Below are 20150 nucleotides of genomic sequence, written 5' to 3' on the forward strand. Positions count from 1 at the left end.
CAGGCCTAAGACTACGAGTGACACAACCGTCGAACGCTGAAGAAGAAGGAAAAAAGTTGGGAGGGGGATAATTGTTAGTTCTGGTCCTATTGTGAATGTTGATGTTCACAGTGTGGGTTAAACTTGAATGCAGGCTAATTTCAAACACACAGTAAGTATACAAACATAGTCAAAAGAAGGTATCAAAGAAAGTTGGGCGTTTATGACCACAGGCCTGACAATATTGATTCACATTAATTTTACTACATGAGAATTGTTCACAACAAAACATTATTGTCATGACAATTTCGGTGAGTGTGTACATTTCTCAGGTATTAATTTATCGAGTCTGTTTGGCAATCTTTGTCTTAAATTAAAAAGGCTTGTGATAATGAAAACGTAGTGAGCAAAGAATTATATTCAGTGTTGCACATCATTTTTAATCCATTCCATTGTCATGGAGTAGTTTATTCAGTTTGGCAAGAAGGATACGTTATTGTGCAGTGGAGATTTACCTTTATGCGTGCAGTCTTTTTTGTGTCGGTTCCATGGTATTGAATTGGTCTCAAATAGTCAAATAGGTGGACGGGACATGACAAAACAACAACCAACTAACCAACTTGTTCCATGCTCAGGGGTGGGACTTTTCCGCTGGAGTAATCTATTTTTCCGCGTCCCATTTCATCACAGTATCTATAACTTGTTGACTGAATGATATGGAGAGAAGTGAAGATTAACACTGGAGGCTTGAGAGTTAAATTGTGCTGACTGAAAACTCCTGATAACTGTTACTATTAGTAATTTTGAGCTTCAATGCATTGGGGCGTCACTTGGATCATACTATTGCCAGTATTGGATTATGGATACATGGTTCATTATGTGAGTATGCACATTTACAATGTTAACATGGTTGTGTGAAAGTGTGTTTTTTTGGGGTTTTTTTTTGGGGGGGGGATGTCTTTTTTACCCGATCCAAATGAGTTGAATTTTAGTCTCAGAATGCACCAGATTGCACAGATTTTAATGTACCATTTAAAAAAAATTCGGGGGAGCATGCCCCCGAACCCCCCCTAAAAAAAGGGATTTCCTCTTTTTTCATCACAAGAGAGTCCCACTCCTGCATGCTGTACACATGCAGTCAGTATTTGCCTGTGTGTATATGCATTAATTTTGTCAGTTCCTTGCTGTAGATACACATTATTTGCTTGTGTGGCAGATCTGGCGGGAGCAGTGGCACCGGCAACGTACGAAGTGCTGATCGGAAACCGGGAGTGGATGAATCGAAACGGTCTGACGGTGACAGAGGAAATGGATGAGGTGATGACAGAGCATGAGAATCAGGGTCATACTGCAGTTCTCTGCACTGTTGATGGTAACAACACTCTTTCATCATTTGCCCACAAGTGTTTGTTTCTGTGTGTGTGTGTGTGTGTGTTTGTGTGTGTGTGTGTGTGTGTCTGCATCTTTTATTTTATGGCATGAGCATCTATATATATATACGACTTGTGTCTGTGTGTGTGTGTGTGTCTGTGTGTTCGCGATGCACGCCCAAGGTTCTCGATGGATCTGTTTCAAATTTGGTGGCCATATTCAGGTACACCCCGGACACAACCTGGTCGATGAGATATTTCAACACTTGCTCTCAGCGCGCAGCGCTGAACCGATTTTGGTTTTTCTGTTCATCTTCCCAGACCCATTCCCACTAACTCTTCCTTATCTTCTACAGTGTTTTGCGTTTATCTCCCTTCCTTCGTGTGGCGTCAATCCATATTCCCGTTTCTATTTTTAGAAGGTCACTGTCGACAACGCTCAATCCATATTCCCGTTATACTATTTTTAGAAGGTCACTGTCCCGGCGAAGCCGGGTATTACTCTTCCTTATCTTCTCCAGTGTTTTGCGCGTTTATCTCCCTTCCTTCGTGCGGTGCGCCGGCTTCAAAGCCGGGTCCCCGGCGCAGCCGGGTATTCGGCTCGACTTCTTCCCGGCGAAGCCGTACCCGGCGAAGCGGGTATTCATCTAGTAGCTTATATTTTTGTTAAGCATAGTTTATTTGTTTAGTTTTTTTTAGTTTACTTTTTATGGGCATGAGCATTGCTTATTTTTGTGTGATGTTATATGAAGTCTTATATCGCGCGCGTATCTCCAGACTCGGACTCAAGGCGCAGGGATCTATTTATGCCGTGTGAGATGGAATTTTTTACACAATACATCACGCATTCACATCGACCAGCAGATCGCAACCATTTCGGCGCATATCCTACTTTTCACGGCCTATTATTCCAAGTCACACGGGTATTTTGGTGGACATTTTTTTATCTATGCCTATACAATTTTGCCAGGAAAGACCCTTTTGTCAATCGTGGGATCTTTAACGTGCACACCCCAATGTAGTGTACACGAAGGGACCTCGGTTTTTCGTCTCATCCGAAAGACTAGCACTTGAACCCACCACCTAGGTTAGGAAAGGGGGGAGAAAATTGCTAACGCCCTGACCCAGGGTCGAACTCGCAACCTCTCGCTTCCGAGCGCAAGTGCGTTACCACTCGGCCACCCAGTCTGTAGCATAGTTAAGCATAGTTTATTTGTTTAGTTTTTTAGTTCTTGAGACAGTGAATCAATTCTTTCTTTTGGTTCTAGAGCGTACAGTAAACAAAATCATAATGGTGATGACTGTCATGTCAAACTTTGTACATTTTTGTGAGGACAGGTGTGATTGTTTCCATGCTGGCGGTAGCAGACACAGTCAAGTCGGAGGCCCATGTTGCCATCCATGAGCTGAAGAAGTTGGTGCCAGAGATTATCCTCCTGACGGGCGACAACAAGAAAACGGCACGGGCCATTGCTAAGCAGGTAGACAGGCAAAACATCTGACCTCCGTTTCTTAGCCACCAGAATGGCGCTTTTTGGTTAGTGAAGCTAGGAAGTAGTTTTTAAGGGGGGACTGCTCACCACAAGTAAGGCTTGGATTTGACAAGAGTATATATATATAGGCAAGCGTCTCTTTGGAGGTACTCACTGCACGAGAAAACTTGGCTGTTCACCGTCGATTGCAGTTGAATCTTTTTGTGTTAAACCAGTGGTATTTAATTTCTTGCTTGGCTTACACAAAATCATTCCATAGACACCCTCATTATCTTGGCAAGCAAGTGGCTAGCTGCAAGTATTTCTTGCCTGTGCCAAAAAAGGATGTCTACTATCAAATATAGACTAAGACTGACATGGCTCTTAGAATTAAAATTTAAAGAACAAGATTAAGAATAATGATAAGAAGATTTGTAAATAAAATTGAAGGTAGGAGAAAGAGAGCCATGCTAAGTTGGTGTTTATAGGCAGATTCAAATTTCTTCATAGCAGTTTATTTTGTCACATTCTATGCTTTGATTTGTCTTATTCATTTCACTAACTACCTGCTTGAATACCAAGGTTATGATTGTAAAGATTGTTTCCTTTTTGACTCACATGCGAAGCAAAAGTGAGTCTATGTACTCACCCGAGTCGTCCGTCCGTCCGTCCGTCCGTCCGGCCGGCCGGCCGTCCGGAAAACTTTAACGTTGGATATTTCTTGGACACTATTCAGTCTATCAGTACCAAATTTGGCAAGATGGTGTATGATGACAAGGCCCCAAAAAACATACATAGCATCTTGACCTTGCTTCAAGGTCAAGGTCGCAGGGGCCATAAATGTTGTCTAAAAAACAGCTATTTTTCACATTTTTGACTCACATGCGAAGCAAAAGTGAGTCTATGTACTCACCCGAGTCGTCCGTCCGTCCGTCCGGACGTCCGGACGTCCGGACGTCCGGAAAACTTTAACGTTGGATATTTCTTGGACACTATTCAGTCTATCAGTACCAAATTTGGCAAGATGGTGTATGATGACAAGGCCCCAAAAAACATACATAGCATCTTGACCTTGCTTCAAGGTCAAGGTCGCAGGGGCCATAAATGTTGCCTAAAAAACGGCTATTTTTCACATTTTCCCCATTTTCTCTGAAGTTTTTGAGATTGAATACCTCACCTACATATGATATATAGGGCAAAGTAAGCCCCATCTTTTGATACCAGTTTGGTTTACCTTGCTTCAAGGTCAAGGTCACAGGAGCTCTTCAAAGTTGGATTGTATACATATTTTGAAGTGACCTTGACCCTGAACTATGGAAGATAACCGTTTCAAACTTAAAAATTATGTGGGGCACATGTTATGCTTTCATCATGAGACACATTTGGTCACATATGATCAAGGTCAAGGTCACTTTGACCCTTATGAAATGTGACCAAAATAAGGTAGTGAACCACTAAAAGTGACCATATCTCATGGTAGAAAGAGCCAATAAGCACCATTGTACTTCCTATGTCTTGAATTAACAGCTTTGTGTTGCATGACCTTGGATGACCTTGACCTTGGGTCAAGGTCACATGTATTTTGGTAGGAAAAATGTGTAAAGCAGTTCTTAGTGTATGATGTCATTGCTAGGTTTAGTTACCCTAAAGGTCGAGGTCAAGCATGTGAGTCGTATGGGCTTTGCCCTTCTTGTTCCCATTTTCTCTGAAGTTTTTGAGATTGAATACCTCACCTATATATGATATATAGGGCAAAGTAAGCCCCATCTTTTGATACCAGTTTGGTTTACCTTGCTTCAAGGTCAAGGTCACAGGAGCTCTTCAAAGTTGGATTGTATACATATTTTGAAGTGACCTTGACCCTGAACTATGGAAGATAACTGTTTCAAACTTAAAAATTATGTGGGGCACATGTTATGCTTTCATCATGAGACACATTTGGTCACATATGATCAAGGTCAAGGTCACTTTGACCCTTATGAAATGTGACCAAAATAAGGTAGTGAACCACTAAAAGTGACCATATCTCATGGTAGAAAGAGCCAATAAGCACCATTGTACTTCCTATGTCTTGAATTAACAGCTTTGTGTTGCATGACCTTGGATGACCTTGACCTTGGGTCAAGGTCACATGTATTTTGGTAGGAAAAATGTGTAAAGCAGTTCTTAGTGTATGATGTCATTGCTAGGTTTAGGTCAAGCATGTGAGTCGTATGGGCTTTGCCCTTCTTGTTCGGTGTGGCAGTCTTCAAAGCTTCTATTGTTGTAATTTTGCTTCTTTCTTTGAGGGGTTTTAGCTGAATGATAACATTTCACAGGCAAGTGAGACCGGAGTGTTCAGGTGAAATCACAGAAGGAAGGAGTGAGATTTGTGGGAAACAATAATATGCTCAGAAAGAACACGAGTTAAGAAAAGATGAACTATTCTTTTGGATACCCTATACATTTTATGGTTCAGATTGGAATCAAGGTGTTTGCGGAGGTGTTAGGAAAAGGTAAACAATTCTTTTGCATACCCTGTGCATTTTTTTGTTCAGATTGGAATAAAGAAGGTGTTTGCGGAGGTGTTGCCATCCCACAAGGTGAAGAAGATTCGTCAGCTGCAGGCAGAGGGTCACAAGGTGGCCATGGTTGGAGACGGAGTGAATGATTCGCCGGCCCTAGCTCAGGCTGACGTCGGCATCGCTATAGGCACTGGCACTGACGTGGCTGTGGAGGCTGCCGACATTGTTCTCATGAATGTAAGTTATTAAGAATGTGGTTGCTTTCTTCTCTCTTTGCCACTGTCTCTGTATCTGTGTCTGTCTGTCTGTCTGTCTGTCTGTCTGTCTGTCTGTTAGTCTCTGTTTGTCTCATAGTCTCTGTCTCTCAGTTTCTGTCTGTCTCTCTCTCTCTCTCTCTCTCTCTCTCTCTCTCTCTCTCTCTCTCTCTCTTATTCTTTATTTCTTTCTTTGATTCTATATATATTCAAAACAATGGGTAGGAGATGTCATGGTAAAGAAAGAAAGATTGAGCCACTGAGCGGAAAAGAGAGAGAGAGGATATGTGTATCATTGAAAATGTTTTTATCATTTATGTGTGCAGAGCAACCTCTTGGATGTTTTCGCTGCCATTAAACTGTCAAGAAAAACAGTTGAACGCATCTATATGAACTTCTTCTTTGCCTGTCTCTACAACTTACTTGGCATCCCCATTGCTGCTGGTATGTCCCTCATCTTGTTTTATGGAACCCACAGTAAAGAATATTTGATTTAATTGTAGGTTGAGTATTTGCCCTGATGTTGTAGTTTAAAAGGCGTCCATGCACTCAAATCATACGCAACCAAAACATACCATGGGTAAAACAAATCAACAAAATCAAATAAATTATATAATACCAAAACAGTTAGCCTTGACTTGACTTGATTTTCTCAGATTTTTGGAGATCGTTAAAAGGGGGGTTACACTTCAGTTGCATACATGTAGTTGAAATGATTCACAGTCTATTGCACATTTCAAGTGTTGCTCTAACTTGGTTAGAACATGTCTGTCATGGTGTCTTTTGGATTGTAAAATTAATTTGCTTCTATTGAATGTTTCTTTGAAGGATAGTAGGACAGAAGAGTATGAGAAACAGGCAGAGAAAAATCTACTAAAAAGGCATTAAATTACATATCTTACCCAACTCACATATAGCAATTAACCCTAGTTCAGTGCCGGTAACGCTGTACGCATCCCCTTGGTAACCAAGGGAAGCCCCTCTAAAAAAAGAGTGACCAATCCCATAAGGCCATATTAATACATACTTCCGACTTCCGTATGCGCGCGCATACGCCGCCATATGCATCATTCCATACTCAGCGAGCAGTGAGACTGGTCGCGTTTTTGTACGCTCTGGCTGTGTTCAGCCTTTTGACACTTCGTCTGCGGACTTGGTCATTTACCTCTTGGTTTCTTCTAGCTTGTCTTCGCTTCTCTACATATTGAGGTGAGGTCGTTCTTGTTTTTTGTTTGTGTTTGTGGGCGTTTTGACCTGTAATTTGAACTTGTGAAAATTTTCTTGTTTACAAAATTTTTCGTGAGTTGTTTTGGTCATGGCGGATAGCGCCAAGAAGCGGCACTCGTCTAAGCAAGTAGCTGCTGAGTCTCCGCCTTCTAAGAAAACGCCTAGGAAAGCTAATGCTCCCGGCCAGGCACATGTTTCGGTTCTGGAACCGTCGTTGCAAAAGATTACCGATGTTTTGATTGACATGCCTACTTCGGCGAATGTGACTGACAAAACTTTAGACAAGTTGTCTCGTGCTGATAAGCCCACTGATAAAACTTTAGACAAGTTGTCTCGTGCTGATAAGCCCGCTAAGGCGGCTTCGGTGTCTGTGATTCCCGGCCTTGCGTCTGTGGACGTGGCGTCTCTGTTACTTTCTTTAAGCTCACAGGTCTCGTCCTTGGCGGAGGAGGTGGCGTCCACGCGGGCGGAGTTCCGGTCACTGCCTGCGGGTGTGGCTGGTGTGTCGTCTCTGGCCGACGTTCGCCCTTTGCCTTCGGCCACTGTTACTCGGGCTGAGGTTCATGCGTCTCAGGATGGTACCAGGCCTACGCTGGTGGCGTGCGGCCCGGCTGCTGGTGGTTCTCGCCACATTAAAGGTATGTCTTCTACCCAAGTATCCGGGTTCTCCGGAGAAAGGGTAGAGCGTTTCCAAGAGAAAGTAACTCCGGGCTCTGGCTTTGTGGGTGAAAGTTCTGAAGCTGAGGCTGGCTCTGACTGCATTGGCAGCAGGTCGGTGGCGGTTAAGAACCTTGGAGAGCGAACGGAAGATTTGTCGCAACCATCCGCTTCTTTAGAATGTGGTAAGGGTGCGCGTCTTTCGCTTCCGCCCGGGGGGCAGGAAGGGGGCAGTGTGGCTGGCTCTTTGTTTGACTATGGGAGTCAAGCAGGGGACCAGCTGACGGATGGCATGTTAATGCCGGACGGCTGTTCTGAAGACGGTGCTTCCGCGGCAGTCGAAGGTACCGAGTTCAAAATTCCGTTTAGGCTTTCTGATGCGGTGGCATCTGCGGCCGAGACGGCTTCAAGATATTTTGAAGAGGGGGTGGTGGAATCTAAGTCTTTTGTGGTTCCTCCTCCCTCTGCACTTGGAGACTTTCGCAGTGCGAAAGAGAAGAAATGTTCTTTCAAATTTCTCGAATCGCCCGCTGTTGCGTATGAGATGTCGAAAGTCATGAAGAAGAATTCTCAGTCGTATAATCAGGTGGTCCCAATGCCTTTGTTGGTGCAACATGGGGACGCACCTGATTCGGCCACGTCGTGGCTGGCTCAATCAGGACAAGTGGTGCCTGGTGCAGCTGCTCTCCGCAATTTCAAGCTGGTGCCGCAGCCTGTTGACTTGGTGGAGTCTTTTGCTCTCCCTAGAGCGGCTCTGCCTGTTACGCCGGATCTGGCGTCTCTCAGGGAAGACGGTTATAGCAAAGACAGACCTGTACCCTATGTGGAGGGCTCTCTGTTGGCTCTTGAGGAGACAGGGAGATCTCTTTTGGAATTGGCCTCGGTCTCTGAGTCACTGCAGCGTTCGTTGTCGAGATCGATTGCGTCAAGTCTTGAGCCTTTCGAGTTTCGTTATGACGCTTCGGCGGAAGACGTTACAACGCTGTTGGCTACCTTAGCCAGGGTCTCTCGTGAGCAAATGGGGCTTTCAGCCAAGCTGTACACTCATGCGATTCTTTCGCGCAGAGCTGCTTTTCTGAGTGGCTCAAAGATCAGGGACAAGGGAACTATCGATAGTCTGAGGTTTTCTCCCTTTGAGGACGGCTCTCTTGTAAGTCGTTCGTCTCTCGATGCGTTGCAAAAAGAGACCCAGGACGCCAGGGATTTGGCGATTGCCAGGATCGCCCATCAGGGCTTTCAAAAACCGCACAGTAAGCCTCAGCAGCAGAACAAGGCTCAGCCTTCGTTTTCGGGCGGTGGCAAGAGTCAGAACCAGAACTCCTCTTCTCGAGGCAGGGGGCGTGGCGCCCCTTATCAGAAGAGGGGTTCGTTTGGTGGTTCTAGGGGGTCGGGGCGTAAGCCTCACCCCCAATGATGTCTTCCCGAGCAGATCGCCCCGTTAGCCCCCACCTTGGTGGTGGCGGGCGGCCCCTCCAGGGCCATCGCTGCCTGGATTCGTTTGGTGTCCAGCCAGTGGATTTTGGGGGTGATCAGTTCGGGATTTCGTCTTCTCTGGGCAGACGGGAAGGCACCGCTGTCCAGGATACCGCCGCCTTTTGTGTTTCCGCGAGACGCGGAGGCCAAAGCAGCTATTCAGGGAGAGGTCGCTGCACTCCTTTCAAAAGGCGCGATCGAGGAGGTGATCGATCACAGGTCCCCAGGCTTTTACGGCAGGTTGTTTGTAGTACCCAAAGCCTCGGGTGCGTGGAGGCCTGTTCTGGATTTGTCGCCATTGAACAGGTTCCTGCGTGTCGTGAAGTTCACGATGGAAACGCCTGCCTCAGTGAGAGAAGCCCTTCGGCCGGGGGACTGGGTCACGTCTATAGATCTGACCGACGCTTATTTTCACGTGCTGATGCATGTGGCAGACAGAAAATGGCTTCGTTTCCGCTGGGGAGAGAGGATCTTTCAGTTTCGGGCGCTTCCGTTCGGTCTGTCTCTCTCCCCTTGGATTTTCACGATGGTCGTGCGTCAGCTCTGTGCCCTCGTGAGGCAAGAGGGTGTGCGGCTGAGAGCCTATCTGGACGACTGGTTGATTCTGCATCAGGACCAGGTCCTTTGCAATACGCACACTCAGAGGGTGCTCAGTCTAGCGGTTCAGCTCGGCTTCACAGCCAACCTCGTGAAGTCGGAGTTGGTGCCCTCCCAGCAATTCACGTACCTGGGGATGGAGTTCGATACACTGAACTGGTCAGTCCGTCCTGCTCGAAAGAGGGTGGACAAGTTGCAGGAGGCTATCCGTGTTCTTTACGGAAAGAATCTGTCTACGGCTCGGGAGTTGACTTCTCTTTTAGGGCAGATGGAATCCATGGCCACTGTTGTCCCTCTGGGAAGAGTCCACAAGAGGCCCTTTCAAGCAGCGCTCCAAGCGCAGTGGGACCAAGCGACTCAAGGCTGGAATTGCTTGATCGAGTTGGGTGCTTGGTTCAGCCGTACAACGAGCATTTGGCTTCTTCCCTGGGTGTCACAGGGTGTCCCTATTGTTCTCCCTGCACCGGAGAACAATCTTTTCACGGACGCCTCGCTTTCGGGCTGGGGGGCTCATTTGGCAGACCAGACTGCTTCAGGGGTGTGGGACGCCAGTCAGGCCTCTCTGCACATAAATGTTCTGGAGCTGGAGGCTGTGGCACTCGGTCTGCGTTCGTTTCTGCCTCTGCTGGCAAACAGTCATGTTCTGGTACACACGGACAACACGACGGTAGCGGCTTACATAAATCGCCAGGGGGGCTCGCGCTCTCAGGTTCTGTCGAACAGCGCGTGTCGGTTACTGGTCTGGTGCAGCACTCACAACATTCGGCTGTCAGCTGTCTACCTGAGGGGCTCTCTCAACGTCCTGGCCGACTCCCTCAGCAGGGGGAGCAAGGTCCTGCACTCAGAATGGACTCTCTCCCATCAGGCTCTGGATCGTCTTTGGGTGCAGGTTCACAAGCCTCCCATCGATCTGTTCGCAACGAGATTCTCGGCTCGTCTCCCCTTGTTTGTCTCTCCGTTTCCGGACCCTCTAGCTTGGGCCGTGAATGCACTGGATCTGGATTGGTCGGGTCTGCAGGCTTATGCCTTTCCTCCGTTTTGCCTGCTAGGCAAGGTGGTGCGGAAAGCAGACATAGAAAAGCCAGCGTTGGTTCTGGTGGCCCCGCGGTGGCCCAGTCAACATTGGTATCCAGATCTGGTGCGCATGGCGGTTCGTCCACCCATTCCTCTAGGCGTTCGAAAGGGCGACCTGGTTCAACCCAGGTCGGGCATTCCGCACGGGGACCCGCAAGCGTTGCAGCTTCACGGCTGGGTGCTATCAGAGGCTCTCTGCTCCGGGCGGGTGCCTCAAATTCAACTCTGAATTTAGTACAGCAAGCGCATAGAGATTCGACGAAGTCGGTCTATTCTTCGCACTGGTCTGCGTGGACAAAATGGTGCTCTGAAAATGGTGTTAGCCCTCTCTCTCCCAGGTCAATGCAGGTTGCCAATCATTTATCTTGGTTGGCAGGGAGGGGGCGGTCTCCTTCTTCCTTGCGCGTGAGGCGTTCTGCTATATCTTCGACGCTTAGACAGCTGGGACGCAAAATTGATTTAAGTGGCGTGATCGCGAGTGTGCTAAAGGGCGCTTCCCTTCTTTCAGCTCGGTCCAAAACGCAGCTCCCGGCGTGGGATCTGTTTTTAGTTTTACGTTTTTTGGCATCGGGCGAATTTGAGCCCCTGCACTTAGCTAGTCTAGCTAAGCTTACGAGGAAAACTTTGTTTCTCGTTTTGCTCGCCACGGCTCGTCGTGGCAGTGAGGTGCACGCTTTGTCGGGATTGGCGCGTGATATTTCTTTAGAGAAGGATGGTTCTTTTTCGTTGAAGTTTAGGCCGGATTTTTTAGCAAAGAATCAAAAGCCTGGTCATGCTTCCCCGGTTATTCATATTCCCCCCTTGAGCGCTGTGCTTGCTCCAGGAGATCCTGATGCTCTTAACTGTCCGGTTCGTGCCCTCAGCAGTTACTTGTCTAGAACGTCTCCTCTTCGCTCGGAAACTCAAAAGCTTCTTTTTATTTCACTCAATACTGTCAGAAGTAAAGACATTTCTAAAGTTACCCTGACCAGATGGGTGTCGATGACAATCAGGCAGGCTTATACGTGGTGGCAGACCCAGTCGGGGGATGCTAGAGCCATTCTGCCTCTTTCCTCTGCCAGAACACATGAGGCTAGGGCATGGTCATCGTCCTTGGCTGTGCTCCGCTCAGGACGCCTCTCGGAGGTTCTTGCGGTGGCATATTGGAGATCAGAGGACATCTTCATTAACCACTACTTGAGGGATGTTGCCTCTTGTCGTCAGGACGGCTCGTCTGCCTTGCCGTCTCTGGTGGCTGCCGGGCAGGTTCTTCGTACTTGAGAGGGTGAGTACCCGCCACCTATAGTAGCAATCTGCTATATGTGAGTTGGGTAAGATATGTAATTTAATTAAAAATTTTAGTAATAAATTTTCATTTGATTAATATACTTACCCAACTCACATCGTTTATTCCCTCCCGCCTCCCCGCTGTGGGTTGTGGGTTTCTAAAAAAGGGTGTGAGTTGGGCTTCGTTTGGAATGATGCATATGGCGGCGTATGCGCGCGCATACGGAAGTCGGAAGTATGTATTAATATGGCCTTATGGGATTGGTCACTCTTTTTTTAGAGGGGCTTCCCTTGGTTACCAAGGGGATGCGTACAGCGTTACCGGCACTGAACTAGGGTTAATTGCTATATGTGAGTTGGGTAAGTATATTAATCAAATGAAAATTTATTACTAAAATTTTTAATTATGTAGAATGTGATGCTACTCTTGAGGGAAAAAAAAACATTTGGAAAAAAACAAACTACCAGAAAACTATGCAGGGCAAACAACTGTACGGAGAATGTGTGTAGAGAGAAGGAAGTATGTTAGGTGTTGCTGTTTTATAGTGTGAGCTCACTAAAACAGACACGTTATTTTGTATGTGACAGGAGTGTTTGTACCTTGGGGCCTGTCCCTCAAACCCTGGATGGCTTCCGCTGCTATGGCAGCCTCCTCTGTCTCTGTCGTGGTCTCGTCTCTGGGTCTCAAATTGTAAGGCAACAAACACAATAATTTTGTTTTTATATTTTAGTTTAGAAGAATATACAAGAAAGCGTGTGCATGTGTGTGTGACTGTGAGTGTATGTATGTATGGGTGTGGGTGTGTGTGTGCGTGCGTGCGTACGTGCATGTGTGCATGTCTGTGTGTGTGTTTTTACACAGTTTTGAAAAACTTTGTTACTTTTCTTGAAAATGTATATTACATTATGTTAAATGTATATTACAATAAAAGGCAGCTGACTGTTAGTGTTGAAATACATATAATAATAAAAGAAACATTATACAGAACAGTTCAGAAACTGAAGATAGAGGCACGGAAAGAGAAAAGCCTTAAATCTCATGACCAGTAACCTTTTGGGAGTCCATATCAGGTCGTAAAATTATTTAAATCTCAGCACGGTATTAAACAAACTGCTTGCTATTGAACAGGTTCAAAAAGCCCAAGATGAAAGATCTGGTAACACAGGAGTACCACGAGTCCTACGCGAAGGAACAGGGTCTCCAAGGAGGGGTCAAGGAGTCCAACAAGAAGTCCTACAACGTGAAACAGACGGCGGGAGAGAATGTTGATGACGATGAAATCGCTGTCTACTGTGGGGCCGATGTGGACGCGGCCTCCAGGTCGGGAAGTCGGCAGGGCAGCTTGTTGTCGCGTCTGAGCAACAAAATAAAATCGGCCACCAACACCCCTGACCAGTTGAGTTTGCTGAATAATGACGACGATCTAAACATGAACGAGGACAGTTTAAGCGCTCGGGTCTGACTGACTGGACAAGGAATTGATACAGACAGGGTTAAGGCAGAAGGGTTTGAAGATCGGAGTTAAACCACTAAGAGAGTATAGCTATAAGGCATATAGTTAAAGCCTGGACAGAACCCAAAGGTGCACTGCCGTATCCCATGCAGTTTGAAGATTCTTCCAAATCATAATTTTCCAAGCAAACTGTTCATTATTTAGCTTGTAAGTAAAAATCTCGGGTGCTTACCATTTTACGGAATCTGTTCTTTTGTTAGTTGCTGTCAATTTTGAAACATTGCTTTGCGTCAAATGTTTTTTTGTAAGCAGCCATCATGATCACTAGTACAATGCACATGCTGATTATTTTTGTGAACTGATTACTGTGCAACTGAATTTCTTTTTGTTGATAATCTTTTTCTAGGTATGTTTTATTTGTTTTATGATTTGTTTTGTCGTTGTAGATATTGTTGCATTTGTGCTTGTTGTAGTGTTGCATTTGTCTAAGCAGGAACACCCAGCTTTTGGACTAGTTTGCTTCAAATATCATGGTTTAGCTTTTTGTTTGTATATTTTAAATAAAACTTGTGCCCTGTTGTGCACTCTGCATTCGTGTTGTTGTTGTTGTGAGTTTAATCATGTTTTTGATTCTGATTTCAGGCGAAAACTCGTCAGTCATGTTGAACCAATGTAGCTAGAATCATGTGGTAATACGGTTGTTTGTACCTTTTGTGGGAAATCCCTTGCATGGTATTGGTAGTCCTGACAAGCAAACTCTGAAACTCCAGCTTCCACTCCCTCTTGATGCCAGAAGGTCAACATGAAGTATCTTTTGTCCTGCTTGGTACAGTGCAGTTTCACTGGCAACAAAAGCAAACTTCATTATCAGAAAGCATGATGGTTGTACTGTACAGTGGTACTTGGGACGTGAAGTCCGCATGTCCAATGAGACCCCCCGCGGGTTAGGGGGAGTCCCATATTGGTTGGGACGAGAAAGAATTTACCCGATGCTACCCAGCATGTCGTAAGAGGCGACTAACGGTTCTGTTTCTCCTTTTACCCTTGTTAAGTGTTTCTTGTATAGAATATAGTCAATGTTTGTAAAGATTTTAGTCAAGCAGTATGTAAGAAATGTTAAGTCCTTTGTACTGGAAACTTGCATTCTCCCAGTAAGGTCATATATTGTACTACGTTGCAAGCCCCTGGAGCAATTTTTTGATTAGTGCTTTTGTGAACAAGAAACAATTAACAAGTGGCTCTATCCCATCTCCCCCCTTTCCCCTATCCCATCTCCCACCTTTCCCCGTCGCGATATAACCTTGAATGGTTGAAAACGACGTTAAACACCAATTAAAGAAAGAAAGAAAGAAAGATGTCCAATCAGAGAACGTGTCACCCCAATTGAGGACACTTTCTCTTGTCCATTAGACCAAAACATACCTGCTGTGTGACCTGGCCGCCTGTATAATGGGGACAGTTAAAATGGGCTGGTTGTAAGGTTGTCCTTTCATCACAGGTACCACTGCAGTACAAATTTTGCACTGGTATTATATACTGACTTGAAAACAGATGTATGTAGATTAATTCTGCCAGCATGCAAAAAAAGTAATGAAACGACAGAGGAAGAAAGTTGGCACTTTCTATTCCCGAATGAGAAAAAGAGTTTGCTTGTGATCGGGCGGTCCGTTTTGATTCTGTTTGTGTGGATATTTCTTTTTATTTGAGTATCATTTGTTTTCAGCTTTGGTTGTATTTTTTTTCAGTTTCATGTCTGAGAATTGCTTCTTTGAGTAATGGCAAATTTCATGGCAAATTTCACATCAAGACAGGAACATGTCAACAGATCTGAAATTCTTATGAGAAATGAGCCAGCGACACAAAGAGGACGACTGCACTGTTGGTTTATCAACCGTTGGGATCCTGTGCACATAGGGTTGCATGCTTCTGTTCTGGTTCTGTTTCTGCTTCAGTTGTTTCAGTTTTGGTGTTGCTGTTCTGGTTCTGTTTCTGCTTCAGTTGTTTCAGTTTTGGTGTTGCTGTTCATGCGATTTACTTTACCAGTAATATTTATCTACTTCTGTTGACGTCACAAGGTGACTCGCTGCTTGCACTCTTTACACCCCCGGTATAGGGGTGTGTATAGGTTTCGCTCGATGTGTTTGTTTGTTTGTTTGTTTGTTTGTGTTCGCATATAGATCTCAAGAATGAACGGACCGATCGTCACCAAACTTGGTGAACAGGTTCTATACATTCCTGAGACGGTCCTTACAAAAATTGGGACCAGTCAAACACACGGTTAGGGAGTTATTGGTGGATTAAGATTATACAAGGACTTATAGAGGGACATCTTCATGGTCAAAGGGAAATAACCATTCTCACTCAGTCACTGCCACCAACTGAGAAGGTTATTTCCCTTTGACGGGGGTGTTTTTCCTACCTCGGAGGAATTTCTTGTTTTTGAGTCACTTGAGAAAAAGTGACTCTATGTAATCGGTCAGTGTTAGTCTGTCCGTCCGGCCGGCCGTCCGGCCGGCCGTCCGTAGACACCACCTTAACGTTGGACTTTTCTCGGAAACTATCAAAGCGATCGGGCTCATATTTTGTTTAGTCGTGACCTCCAATGACCTCTACACTTTAACGATGGTTTCGTTGACCTTTGACCTTTTTCAAGGTCACAGGTCAGCGTCAAAGGAAAAATTAGACATTTTATATCTTTGACAAAGTTCATCGGATGTGATTGAAACTTTGTAGGATTATTCTTTACATCAAAGTATTTACATCTGTAGCCTTTTACGAACGTTATCAGAAAAACAAGGGAGATAACTAGCCTTTTCTGTTCGGCAACACACAACTTAACGTTGGGCTTTTCTCGGAAACTATAAAAGTGACCGGGCTCAAATTTTATGTGAACGTGACTCATTGTGTTGTGAATAGCAATTTCTTCCTGTCCATCTGATGCCTCATATAATATTCAGAACTGCGAAAGTGACTCGATCGAGCGTTTGCTCTTCTTGTTTTCTGTCTTCTTGTTTTGTTCTTGGTTGTTTTTTTCCGTTGTAGAGAGGGTATTCATCCTGTTAGGATTTAGACATGGGTATATGGGTGTGGGATTGTAGGATTTAGACATGGGTATATGGGTGTGGGATTGTAGGATTTAGACATGGGTATATGGGTGTGGGATTGTAGGATTTAGACATGGGTATATGGGTGTGGGATTGTTGGCAAAACGTAGAGTTTTGATGGAACATGCACTTTGAGCAAGATCAGACTCAAGCGGCACTGCATGAGCAACATCTAGCTGCTGCACTTGTTCTGTTCCAGACAGTGGGGTGAAGGGACAGTTGCTGTTTATTTTCCTGAGAATAAATCATAGCGTTATTGGATAATTCTGTGTGTTTTGACAGAAACATTTGGAAACCTTTTTCCCCCATGTGTACATTGTAGCAGAAATGTGTGATTCCATGCAGAGTAGGTTTTCCCAATTCCAATGATTACTTGTACTGGTTGCAACAGTTGTTGTCATTTATATTACCACATACTGATACTGTCTTGTTATAGCTTCTCCTGAAGTATGTTTTTAAAATCAGAAGTTGATTCGATTATTTTTGAAATTATTTTTACAGGTTTATTCTATATGTCTAAGCAAAGTTATTCACAGAAAGATTTGCAATGCTTAGATGTAATATATACATGTATAAGTATTGAACATTTCTTGACTGTTGTTTTCATTTGTATTTTTTCTAAACATCCCATATTTATTATAGGTTACATGTGCCTCTTGTTGTGAGGGGAAAAGCTGTAAAAGCTGGACTCCATTTACTGTGTGTGTGTGTGTGTGTGTGTGCTGTGTGCTATTCAATCGTCTTTGTGATATCATACATCAGACAATAAGGAACAGCAACACGCTTATAGTGTACGTCTATCGTGGAAATCCTCAACAGCATTGTTGACACTAATTCCTCCGAAAACGGCGTATGGCTGCCTAAATGGCGGGGTAAAAAACGGTCATACACGTAAAATTCCACTCGTGCAAAAAACACGAGTGTACGTGGGAGTTTCAGCCCACGAACGCAGAAGAAGAAGAAGTTGACACTAATGATTTCTCCATGCTTACCTAAATTTGGCTGGAATCTGTGCAAGAAATGTGGAATTCTATACAAGAGGCATTCTATGTACATCTCAGTACTACTCATTAAATTTAAAGTTTCAATGTGTTTTATACCTGTGTACAATGATGCTCATTATTTTGACAGTCTCATCTTGGCATACTACGGAATTAGCCCTGTGGAACTGACAACATGAAATGAATGAAGAGCAAAGAATTGAGATTCACTCAATGTGACGGTGAACCTCACACGGGACTGAATCAGGATGTTGCCCTCGTCTTTGGTTCTTTTGTTCAGTGAGCTCATATATAAAGTCACTTTTAATGGCCAAAGTTGTGACGAACACTGTTTGTATGATACACACACTGTGTATATATGAAGGACTGGGTGGCCGAGTGGTAACGCACTTGCGCTCGGAAGCGAGAGGTTGCGAGTTCGACCCTGGGTCAGGGCGTTAGCAATTTTCTCCCCCCTTTCCTAACCTAGGTGGTGGGTTCAAGTGCTAGTCTTTCGGATGAGACGAAAAACCGAGGTCCCTTCGTGTACACTACATTGGGGTGTGCACGTTAAAGATCCCACGATTGACAAAAGGGTCTTTCCTGGCAAAATTGTATAGGCATAGATAAAAAAAAAATGTCCACCAAAATACCCGTGTGACTTGGAATAATAGGCCGTGAAAAGTAGGATATGCGCCGAAATGGCTGCGATCTGCTGGTCGATGTGAATGCGTGGTGTACTGTGTAAAAAATTCCATCTCACACGGCATAAATAGATCCCTGCGCCTTGAGTCCGAGTCTGGAGATACGCGCGCGATATAAGACTTGATATAACATGATGCTTCATTTTGAAGTACAGTGGTACCGGCAATGTGTTATATATGTTATGTATTTAAATGTTATACAAATGGTGAAGTGTTTTGTTTGTCTTTATGTTAAATAAATGCACCACCACAGCAATTTCTCAATGTGAGATAATAAAGTTAACTTGATTTGATTTAATTGATTTGAAGCCCCCCCAGATGAGGAGTAACCTCCAATGAGAGAGGACACCTTCAGTTTTCCTTTTGTCTTACACATGTATTAACTTTCACAAAGTATACCTGTCGTGAGCGGACATCTGCATTGAAGTGACACTTTTGATTGGTCCCTAGGGTGTCCTTCCATCACAGGTACCACTGTATATAATGTCTGATGACAACTTAACCAGAGTTTACAAAAAAAATGGATATTGGTGTACATGTATTTTGTGAATAACAATGATGCCACAGAGTATAATTCGCTTATTCATGTTGAAAATATTATCAAATGTTGCATTTACTTTGAATACAGAATTAAGCACATCGTGGAACAGTTTGGGCGATGCAGCAGGATATAATTTTTGCAGGTTTCGTGAAATATTTTTGTCTTGTGAACTTTGATTCACTGTTGAACATTGAACATGAATTGCATAATCATCATTTGCACCCTGTATTTGTTTGTTTGTTTGTGTATGTTGCATAATTTGCACTATATTTTAAAATGTTTTAGTAATTACTTTTAAATGTAAGTGCGAATAAAATATGTTCTGACCAGGGTAAATATGACTTTGAAATACAGTGTGTGTGTAAATGTGTGTGTGTGTGTTTCCCTATTAGCCAGCATTCTGCAGTTGTGCTACATTGAACGCAACTAATCTGATTGTTTGATCAACTTTAATAATCTGCACACACATTTGATGTGTATAAATCTGACATTATACTGAGCATATCACACAGTAATATTAATCACATACTCACATGTACTTGCTGCCTGAAAATAAAGCTATAATATTGCAAGATATTGGATTTGTGTAATAACTTGGTTGATGCACGTGTCTCTTTCTTTGAGTCTTTGTGTTTCTTTCTCTCTTCCCGAGTACTGTGCTGTGTTATGCAATGCTTAATGTGAATGTGTGTGTGGTTGATTGTGTATGTGTGGTTGATTGTGTGTGTGTGTGTGATTGTTTGTGTGTGTGGGTGTTTATGCATTCAATATTTGCCTTTGACCAAAACTAGTGAAGTGTTTATTTCAAAATACACAGATTGATCAAACCCTCATTAGAGTTCAGATTTTTAGCCAAGTTTTAAAGTACTAACTTAAGAATCTGAGATTTAAGAAACCTTCTACCTTGTACTGTGAAACGCCTTAAATGTGAATAGTTTTTAAAGTAGGCAGAGAACAATAGAGGGAATAAGATCTGTGAATGCTGAATCGGTCTCCTATGATCCCTTGGGTTCTGGAGACAAAAATTCACACAAAAACAAGCAAGAAACAAGTTTTGAGACAAGTGAGTATTGGCATTTAAGTTGCACCAGTTCACCAGAGAAGGTCCAAATGCCCAAAGCTGAACTGTCAGTCTGTACAAACCATGTCCACGGTGCATATTCCATCAAGTTGTGGCGGCAGACAAAGGACAAACCATGTCCACGGTGCATATTCCATCAAGTTGTGGCGGCAGACAAAGGACAAACCATGTCCACGGTGCATATTCCATCAAGTTGTGGCGGCAGATAAAGGACAAACCATGTCCACGGTGCATATTCCATCAAGTTGTGGCGGCAGATAAAGGACAAACCATGTCCACGGTGCATATTCCATCAAGTTGTGGCGGTAGATAAAGGACAAACCATGTCCACGGTGCATATTCCATCAAGTTGTGGCGGCAGATAAAGGACAAACCATGTCCACGGTGCATATTCCATCAAGTTGTGGCGGCAG

At 44.2% G+C, this 20150-nt stretch overlaps 1 protein-coding gene across 8 annotated transcripts in view; it reads left to right on the forward strand.

The window, feature by feature from the left end:
* Positions 1 to 19230, forward strand: part of LOC138969207 (copper-transporting ATPase 1-like) — a 73173-nt gene extending 53943 nt beyond the window's left edge. For 7 of the 8 annotated variants that reach the window (XM_070341941.1, XM_070341944.1, XM_070341947.1 and 4 more), the window contains 6 exons: positions 1196 to 1351; positions 2688 to 2830; positions 5359 to 5562; positions 5906 to 6023; positions 12462 to 12564; positions 13003 to 19230. In XM_070341941.1, the coding sequence (XP_070198042.1) occupies positions 1196 to 1351; positions 2688 to 2830; positions 5359 to 5562; positions 5906 to 6023; positions 12462 to 12564; positions 13003 to 13336 (1058 nt within the window). In that variant the 3' untranslated portion in view covers positions 13337 to 19230. The remainder of the gene's footprint in view (positions 1 to 1195; positions 1352 to 2687; positions 2831 to 5358; positions 5563 to 5905; positions 6024 to 12461; positions 12565 to 13002) is intronic. The other variant, XM_070341945.1, reaches the window with a different exon arrangement.
* The last annotated feature ends 920 nt before the right edge of the window (positions 19231 to 20150 follow it).

The sequence above is a fragment of the Littorina saxatilis genome, linkage group LG6 (assembly GCF_037325665.1).
Source record: "Littorina saxatilis isolate snail1 linkage group LG6, US_GU_Lsax_2.0, whole genome shotgun sequence".
In the NCBI taxonomy this organism is placed as follows: domain Eukaryota; kingdom Metazoa; phylum Mollusca; class Gastropoda; order Littorinimorpha; family Littorinidae; genus Littorina; species Littorina saxatilis.